General features: G+C 42.3%; 1 protein-coding gene across 1 annotated transcript in view; it reads left to right on the top strand.

The window, feature by feature from the left end:
- Tnfsf10 (tumor necrosis factor (ligand) superfamily, member 10) overlaps positions 1–1081 on the top strand; it is an 11753-nt gene extending 10672 nt beyond the window's left edge. Inside the window, exon 5 of the mRNA XM_013016193.1 lies at positions 620–1081. Within this exon, the coding sequence (XP_012871647.1) occupies positions 620–1059 (440 nt within the window). The 3' untranslated portion in view covers positions 1060–1081. The remainder of the gene's footprint in view (positions 1–619) is intronic.
- Positions 1082–10287: the final 9206 nt, after the last annotated feature.

The raw sequence follows: 10287 nt of genomic DNA, 5'->3' as shown, positions 1-10287 counted from the left end.
GCCTGAGCTCTGTCCCTGAGCTCTTTCGCTCAAAGCTAATGCTCTACCAGGTTGAGCCACAGCAGCACTTCCTGTCCTTTCTTATTTTGGATTGTGGATGCCGCCTGGCTGGATGGCACCTTTGACTGAAAGGCTGAGAAAGGCTGAGGACACATTCAAAAAGTCCTAAAGAAACAGTGAGAAGGCCCGAGCTTTGACCTTAAGAAAGCAAGACACCATTGCTCGGGTTCCTTTCTGAAGTCTGCATTTCCAGCTTCCAGCACAGGAAAGAAAGAAGTCAGACGTTCAGGATGGGAGCTTTGTCCATGGGGAAAAGCTGCCCTCTGGCTGCCCACGCTGCCAATCAGAACTTGAGTAGGACAGGTGTGACTTCGATTGCAGGTGAGGTGCAGATCCTCTAGGGACCTCCTGTAGGTCATGCTGACTCAGGAGCTCCTTCAGTTCTGCACGAGTAGATTCCACCATCCACATGAGGCTGAAAGAGCAAGGTGTTTGGTATTAGAGTGAAATCCTCGGCAAGCTCATCAGACATTGACTGTTCATAGCTTGCCAGGGACTCTGCGTCTTTCTGCACTGTTCCAAATTCTCCTTGTTCACTTGCTCTTTACTTCTCATGCAGACTCCAAGAATGACACGACCTTGGGTCAGAAGATAAAGTCCTGGGAATCATCAAGAAAGGGTCATTCCTTCCTAAGCAATTTACACCTGAGGAATGGAGAGCTGATCATCCACAAAGCAGGCCTCTATTACATCTATTCCCAAGTGTACTTCCGATTTCAAGAACTGGAAGAATCTCCCAAAACAGGTTCTAGAAAGAGAGTCAAACAAATGGTTCAATATATTTACAAGAACACAAGCTACCCTGACCCGATCTTGCTGATGAAAAGTGCTAGAAATAGTTGCTGGGCCAAAGATTCTGAATACGGACTCTATTCTATCTATCAAGGGGGAGTATTTGAACTTAAGGAAAATGACCGGATTTTTGTCTCTGTGACTAATGAAAGTTTGATTGACTTGGACCAAGAAGCTAGTTATTTTGGAGTGTTTTTAGTTGGATAAATGACCTGTACAAGTAAAAGAAAAGACAAAAACAACAATAACAACAGCAACAAAAACAACAACAAAAACAAGCCTGGTGCTAGTGGCTCATACCACTAACCCTAGCTCAGGAGGCTAAGATCTAAGAATTGCAGTTCAAAGCCAGCCCAGATAGAAAAGACTGGGAAACTCTTCTCTCCAATAATCCAGCAAAAGGCCAGAAGTGATGGTATGGCTCAAGTGGTAGAACACCATCCTTGAGCAAAAATGCTAAGGGACAATGCCTAGGCCCAGAGTCCAATGAGACTGTGGGGGGCAAAGGTACCCCAGTTCCAACAGCAAAACAAAAAAAAATAAACTAAAACAACCAACACCTTCAAAATGATCATTCATCTGTTGAGATATTAGGCTATGGAAATGTTATAATAATTCTCACAAAGAAAGACAATCGGAATACAACATCCCTAACCAAGAAATCAGATCAGATGTAGTGACGGTTGTCTTTAAGATGGATGTGAACCATGAGGTTTCAACTTCACTCACCAGCCTCGCCAGACATTCTCTTTGGAGATGGTGGACACTTTCGGAGGGGCCTGACCGGAAATAGGTCATGTCTTGTAAAGCTAGACCTGCTCCTCAGTTCTGTCCTCTCCCTCTGATATCCAGCACCCTGATTTTCTACCTCACTTTGGGCAAAGAATCAAATGAGCCAAGACTAAGGATCCAAAAAACCAAAAATCTCCGAGAATCTGAGCTAATGTAAATAATTCTCCTATGCAAGTTGTTCTCTCAGGTATTTTTTTTAAACCATGGAAAGTTATGACACTTGAATTGGATGGAAATCAGCAAATGCCACTAAAGATAGTGTTGTAATATCTGAGTTGCTGTTCACTGGCAGAAAGTTCCTCTTATTGTCTAGCCTCAGGCCTTCCTGCTGTTGGGAATTTACTCTCTCCCCTGAAGCCCCTTTTCCCTGGGAAAAGAATATCCATGGGAACAAAAATGTGAAATCAGAAAACAGAACAAAATTATTGATGAAGGACAAAACCTCTTGGTAAAGAAAAACCCCCAGACAAAGGCTGACAAGTGGTGAGCCTTTGCCCCTTCTCCAGCCTTGCTAAAAAGCAAAAGAACATCTCACTCAAGTTTACCAAGCTGGCAGCTTTGCAGAAGGCTACTGACCACCTTGAGGCTTAACACCAGCTGCACTGAGTGGCTGTATTAGTCAGGAGCTTATAATAAAATCATTTCTGTAATAGTGTCAATAGCACTGATAGTATGATCATGCTGACCAAGTCAAGCTTATGTCCTGCCTATGCTCCTGTGACTCGAGGCTATGTTTCTGCTATATTTTGCTGCTGTAACCTTGCTGGCTTGCCTCAGTAGCAAGGCCTTGAGCCCACAAGTGACATCACCCCTGTCCTCCAATCGAAGATCACCATTGAGTGGTCTCACTGTGGGTGGCCTATTGCAAATGATCACGTATGATATTTACCATAAAGAACAAATGAATTTAAAGGTCATATAACCATAACTGATGAAAATGTGCCATTCTGCCTTGCATGGCTCGGCTATGTAACTCCATGTAACCTACCTCTATAAAAACCCATCCTACCCTGAGCTCGGGGCCATTCTACTTTCCTGGTAGGAGGAAGTGGACCTTGTGCAGCTGTAATAAAGTTCCCAGCTCCTTTAACTGGGTGTTTCTGAGTCTCTTTTGGATCTGGGATATAATAATTGTCACTGCATCCAAGTGAAGGTTTGTGAAGTTTCCCTCTGAAAGTTGGGACTCTTCACTTAGGGTCCTTGAGTTTGATTGCAGAAGAAGAAGAAATGGCCATTACTTTTCAATAAAATAACATGGTAGTAAAACGTTACATGCTTGTGTTTGTGTGGTTCACACTACTACAATGTGAAAAGGGTTTCTAATCTTACTTTCAATGTACACCTTATAGAAGGAAGAGAGAAACTGCCATTTATATCAGCATATATTAGCTTGTACAAAGTAAGGGCTTTCATCATATTTCCATACAAGTGTATAATGGACTTATTCATATCTTATTAATATCTTCTTTTCTTTCTTTCTTTCAGTCTCTGTCTTCCCCCTTTCTCTTCCTCCCTCCCTCCTGCCTTCCTTCCTTCCTTCCTTCCCTCCTTTCCTTTCTTCCCTCCCTCCCTTTCTCCCTTTCTCCCTCTCCCTCTCTCTCTGTAGTGAATATTATGAAATACTGACATAGTGTGTGTTGTTGAATACTGACACAGTATGTACTGACATAGAGTGTTATTAACTATTGACATGATAGTGAATATTGAACTATTAAATAAAAATACGTTGCATGTATGTATGTGTGCTGTGAAATAATATGAAATGTTAAGCTGTAAAATGAGGAGTTAGAAGTTAGAAGTTAGAACTAAGGAATGGGTAGATAAGAACACACCCAGAAAGCCTGCAGAGCCACCACCAACGCAACCAGCCCTCATCCATAACCAGAGTCAGCCAGAGACAAGCCAGCTCCGCCCTCATCCATAACCAGACCTGACCAGAAGCTAAGCTGTCACCAAGACAGCCCTGGTAATCAGACATGGCCAGAAAGGAAGGGCCAGCCTAAAGCATATAAAAACCCAGGGCAGCAGAGACACAGCAAGAGGGCCTCCCCAGGAGGTGACCACGTGGTACCGTCCCTCCTCTGGATCCGCCCTGGCAAGGCAGCCGCATCTCCCTCCCTCCATCTCCCCACGACCTCCACATGAGCTTCCCTGGGTGTGGGGCATGCTTAGTAGGCTAGGCCTAGGAGTCCACTATTGGTATGGCTGGTATTTGAAGTGCTTAAATCAATTGAGTGAAGTCTAAGAGTGTTGCTATTGATATGCAAACTCGGCACATACTCTCTCTCCTTTCTGCCAGTATTAAGCTTTAACTCAGGCCCTATCATTCTTGCTTAGCTTTTCTGCTCAAGGCTGGTACTCTACCACTTCAGCTATGCCTCTCTGTGTGACTTTTCGCTGGTAAATGGGAGATAACAGTTTCTCAGGTTTGTCTTCTCAAGCTGGCTTCAAAAAGTGATTCTGCTACATCCTTGTAGGTCATTCCTGCAATTCTAGTTACCTGGGAGGCTGAGATCTGAGAGTCGTGGTTGAAAACCACCAAAATGTTGAAAATGGAGCTGTGTCAAGTGGTAGAGCATTAGCCTTTAGTAAAAAAAGCTCTTGGACAGTGCCCAGGCCCTGAATTCAAGCCCCACAACCAGAAAACAAACAAACAACAGCAACAACGAATGGTGTTTCTTAGATCTCATTCTCCTGTGCACAAAGGATCGCAGGCCTAAGCCACAAGTGCTTGGCTCTTGTTGACTCATTTGTGTTTGGGACTGCTGTTTGAATTCAAGGTCTAGCTTTCATTAGGCAAGCACTCTACTAGCGAGGCGCAAAGCCCTCCCCTTCAGTTTTCACAGCCTTAGTTGCATTGTTTTGGTTTATGTTATTTCTCCCTGGCTTCCATAAATGAGAGGAAGCATGTGATACCTGCCTTTCTAAGTCTCGCTCATTTCACTTCACATGATGATCTCTAGTTCCTTCTATCCATTTTCCCCAAAAAAGCACAATCTCATTCCTCTTCAATGGCTGAAAATTTCCCTCCAGTTTTAACTTTCTAAAAATATTTCAACATCAATTAATTGCAGAGAGAAGCTTCATTAGGGTATTTGCAACATGCATATTAAGTATTACCCTTTCTTAATCCTTCTCCTCACTCATTTTGAACAGTTTTTGGCTAGTTTCACTATTTTCATACATATACATATTTTCATACATACATTTTATATATGCTGTTTTCAAACATAGACATAATGTACTCCTATACTATTCATCTCTGTCAACCTTTCCTTTGTTGCTGTTCCCATTCCTGTTCCTCTCCCAAGCAGCCCCCAAGCCCACCTAGTTTTAGAAGAATACTGAGATTTGAACTCTAAGCCTCTTATTTGCTAGGCAGGTACTCTTAAGTCTGAGCCACACCTTCAGACCTATTTTTGAGATAAGGTCTCATTTTCTGCCCAGACAGTGACTGAGCATGAGCTACCTATGTTAGGCATCCTGTGATAGCTGTATGACAGGTATGCACCAGGGTGTCCAAATTTTATCCTCCAGAATAGCTAGGATTACAGGCGTGAGCCACCAGCACCCAGCTCAAGCAGTCTCCCATTCACAGTCATGCCATACACATGTGTGTGCACAGGTGTGCATGTACGTGTGTGTACCTACACAGATGTATATTTTATGCATAGATTCTGAAGATGAGGCACAAACATACAATCATTTAACACCCCTGGTTTCAGCTGTTTTCCTTCAAACAACATAACTCCATTCTTCTTTATGACTGAATCATGTTCCATTACACACACACACACACACACACACACACACATACACACACACACACACACACGCGCATATATGTATACTATGGTTTCTTTATCCAATCATCGCTTGTCAATAGCATAGCGCTATTGTAAACAGAGTTGCTGTGCAGGTATCTCTCTTGTGTGCTGACTTAAGAGTCCTTTGGATATATTCCCAAGAGTGGTACAGCAGGGTCAAATACAGGATCTGGTTTTTGGTTTCTTGAGGAACCTCCATACTGACTTCCATAGCAGGTGGACTAATTTACATTCCTACCCTCAGTGTATAAAGGTCCTTTCCCTTCCAGCCTCTCTCAGCATTTGTTCTTGTTCATTTTCTTGATTACGACCATTCTGACTGGCATCAGATGGAATCTTCACATGTTGAAGTGTGTTTCCTTTATGGTTAAGGATGTTGAATATTTCATGCATTTATTGAGTCGATTGTTTCTTATTATGTTCAGTGTATCAATTCTTTCTTTCATGGTTAATGCTGGGAATTGTGTTCCCAGAAAGATACAATGAAGCCTTACTCCCTGTACCTCACAGATCAGAACCTTATTTGTAAGTATTCTCGTTACAAATATAACTAGTTAGGATAGAATTGGATATTAATACAGAAGGACCAGTGTCCCCACTAAAAGAAGGAAAATTGGATGCAGAGACATCCAGAAGGAACACTGGTAGGAACAGACAAAGATTGAGAGATGCAGTTGCAAGTCAAAGAACATCAGAGTCTGTTTTTTGTTTGATTTGGTTTTTTAAATGTTTTTATTTTTAGTGTCAGTACTGGAGCTTGAACTCGGGGCCTCACACTCTCCCTCAGCTTTTTTTCAAGTAACTTAAGTTACACCTCCACTTCTGGAGGTGTATTGGAGATAAGAGTTTCCCAGATTTGTCTGCCCAGGCTGGCTTTGAACTACAATCCTCAGATCTCAGCATCCAGAATAGCTAGGATTATAGACGTGAGTCACCAGTGCCCAATTTAAATGTTTCTGCTATTGTATGCAAAGTTATGTAGATGTTTCTTTCTTTTTTCCCATTGGTCTAGTTTTCTGTCATATCTATGTCATCCTTTTTAAAAAAAAGTTGTGGTCATATCTATAAGGCACAGGATCTTCTGTTTTAGTCGTTTTTCAGCACGTAGTTCATAGTTCACATTGTCCGGTAACCATCATTACCACCACTTGTGTACAGAATGCTTTCATCCCCCAAAGTGAAACACGGTACACACTAAACAGCAGTATCAGGTTGGTCGCTCCACCAGCACCTGGTAGCCCCATTCTGTTTATGACTCTGAATATACCTAGGTCGGGGAGCTCTGCTAAACTTGTCCTCCTGTGTTTTGCATTATTGCGCTTAGCATAATGGCTTAAGGCTCATTGGTGTTGTGGCATGTGATCAATTTCCTCAACCTTTAATAATAATGGAGAGGTTTTTCAATCTCGTTTTAAAGTTGGCCAACCACCAGACTTCTACATCTGGATGAGCACTGCCCATCAAAAGAAGAAGATAGTGATCCAAATCCCAAAGAACAGCCAACCAAGACACCAGAGGCCACTAGTTCAATTGATGGAAATATAGATGAAAAGATAAATAATTCCTTGATCAAGATGAAATGTGACATCAACTTTCCTTTAAAAACAAAAAAAGAGTTAAGTTGGAAAGTGATGGCTCACACCTGTAATTCTAGCTACTTGGGAGGCTGAGATCTGAGGATTGTGGTTTGAAGCCAGCCCAGGCAGGAAAGTCTATAAGACTCTTACCTCCAATTAACCACCAAAAAGCTGGAAATGGAACTGTGGCTCAAGTTTTAGAGTGCTAGCCTTGGGCAAAAAACTCAGTGACAGCACCTAGGTCATGAGTTAAAGCCCCAGGACCAACCAACCAGCACTCTGCCCTCCTCCGCCCCCCCTCCCCCCCATTATCCCAAAGCATGAGAAGCATAAAAATATGGTAGGCTTATCGTCCAATTCTGTGACTATTACTGCGCCCCCTGGTGGACGCCTTCCGCCTCCAACACTAAATCCAAAATAGTTGGTGTTTTCTCTAAGTTCAGTGAACTTCAGAATCCCGCGGAGAGCCCAATCTGAGGTTAGAGTTCATGCATTTGGATTGACACCTGACATCTAGCATCTTTGAGAAGTTTGGGATGATGCTTATGCATCTTCTTTTATTCATTAAAAAATTCAAAACAATAAAGCCATCTGTATTTCTGGGGTACAAAATATGTTATTCATTGATGCAATGTGGGATAATTAAGCTAAGCTAACATCAACTCAATATCTGGGGAGTAATAGCATCTGAAATTTACTCTACTGATTTTGAAATACATGCCACAATATATGTTTCAGTCCCCTCCCCTGACTTCCTCCTGTTTAACTGAAGATTCCTACCCATGGACCACTGTCTCCCCTTTGCATCCGCTCTCAGCCTCTAGGAACCCAATTCTGTGAACTCTATCATTGCAGATTATACAAATAAGTGAGCACAGGAAGCGTCTCTCTTTCCATGCCTACTTTGTTTCTCTTAGCATAATCTCCTCCAATTCCATCCGTATTGTCACAAATGACATTTCTTTCCTTTTTAAGGCTGACTAGAATTCCATGGTATATATACCACATTGTTTTTATCCACTGATAGTTAAGCTGGTTCTATATCTTGGCTATAGTGAATTGTACTGCATTCAATGTAAGAGTGCAGATCTCTCTTTCATATACTGACTTCAAATCTTTTGAGTACGGTCATGGTTTAAATATAAAATGTGCCTTACAGACTTTTGTGTTGAACACTGCCTCTGGCAGTATTTTTGGAGGTGGGGAAAACTTTAGGAGAGGAAGATGCTGACGGTCTCTGGGGGAAAGGAGGGGGAGTGTCCTGGTTTATCAGGTAAACATGAGTACTCTACTACAGAATCTCTGTTCTGGTTCTATCCTGTAGGTACTGTATTTCTCTGTGTCATCTGTATCACAGTGTCTGTTTCCGTCTGTCCATGTCTCCTCTCTCTGTCTCTCTGTTTCTTTCTCCATGTGTGTCTATCTCTCCGTGTGTGTATTTGTGACTTTCTCTCTAGATATATATCTATCTCTCCATATATATGTCTCTATCTCCCCATGTGTTTCTGAGACTCTCTTTCCCTGCTTTCTAGTAGCCATGAAGTGAAGAAACTCCTCTACATGTTCCTGTTACCATGATGGACTGGAATCTGAAACCATGAGCTAAAATAAATGTTTCCTCCCTTAAGTTGTTTGTGTCTGGTATTGTGTTAAGACAATAAGAAAGTTAATGAACACAGGTAAATGCACAAAGCAGGACTGCTGATTTACAGGAAATCCTATTTTTAGTTTAGTGAGAAATCTCCAAATGGTTTTCCCAAGATCTGGACTAAGTTACATTCCCAATGAGGTACTTGGAATGCTTTTACTCCACATCCTTGTCAGTCCGTCTTATTCTATGTCCAGACTCTGTGTGTGTGTGTGTGTGTGTGTGTGTGTGTGTGTGTGCGTGTGTGTGTGTGCATGCGCGCACGCGCCCATGCACATGCAGAACAATACTGGGGCTTGACCTCAGGACCTGATCACCATCCCTTAGCTTATGAAAACTGATGTTCTACCAATTGGGCCACATCTCAGTGGTTAATTGGAGGTAACAGTCTCCCAAACTTTCCTGTCCAGATTGGCTTGAACTGCAATCCTCAGAGCTCAGCCTCCTGAGTATCTAGGGTAATAGACGTGAGCCACTGGCTCCTAAGCAGACCTTATTCTGGAAAATAAAAATGCAACTCAATACTGTATTAGGCTAGAAAGCAAGACACTTGCTTCTGATGTGTAATAGTTTTATACACACAAACACACCCCAATACATAATTTATTTCAACAAAATTTGAAAATGATAAACAATGATGTAAAAGATTGCTATGACCAATTACATTACAATGAAGAACTTTGGCTCACTAAAATCAGCAGTGGGAACTGTCCAGCCTGAAGACCACATAAGGCTGCAGGCAGGATTTGAAATTCAATACATCTAGAAGCTTTTGTCATAGCTACATACATTCATATTAAGTGGACCATAGTAATAATGTACATTTGGAGGACACAGGAATACAAGACAGGACAGACAGACACACATGCCTCTCAATAACTGCCCAAAGCCAGTTTGCATGGCAGTGACTCAGGACAATCAGTGCCAGGCAGGCCACAGGTATACATGTTGTAGATGTGTTCACACACTGTGATGAGATTTTAGTGATCCCGTGGTGATGAGATGATTCTCACAATGAAGACCATGCCTCTGAGCACCGGTGACAATACCACCCACTTCCTAGTCCATACAGAGTACAACTCCAGTCTTACCTTTATCTATACATTCACATTCAACAATCCTTGCAAAAAAAAAAAAAAGGAAATCCAGATGAAGATTAAGGAAATTAAAGCCAACAGAACACACCTCAAAAGTTGATTCAAATATGGCACATATTCCTGAACCAGAGGCAAGATTTGGATACTGATCAAAGCAACATAGCCACATGACTGGTGATGCACACATTGGATAGCTCCTGGACCATAAATGGTGTCACAGCCTTCAAATGTTTCCCTGAAGAAAAGGAAAGATGTCTCTTGTAGACATGGACAGATGTTGAACTCTGTTAGATGTCTCGACTGGGTAAAGCACACTATACACATCTGGGAGAGAAAGAAAAGTTTAATGCCAGCAAGACTGGCAGGCTGTCTCTGTCAGGACAGAGAGCAGCAGCTGCATTTAAGTTGGGGAGGGGCATGTACAGGGAGGGAAGAAGAAGATGGAGGACTGCACTGTGAGTAGAAGGCAGGGTTGTTAGTGGAAAGGCTGGGCC

The sequence above is a fragment of the Dipodomys ordii genome, unplaced genomic scaffold, assembly GCF_000151885.1.
Source record: "Dipodomys ordii isolate 6190 unplaced genomic scaffold, Dord_2.0 Scaffold30, whole genome shotgun sequence".
In the NCBI taxonomy this organism is placed as follows: Eukaryota; Metazoa; Chordata; class Mammalia; order Rodentia; family Heteromyidae; genus Dipodomys; species Dipodomys ordii.
Note: the sequence above shows the minus strand (reverse complement) of the source record. Positions and strands in the feature narration are given on the sequence as shown.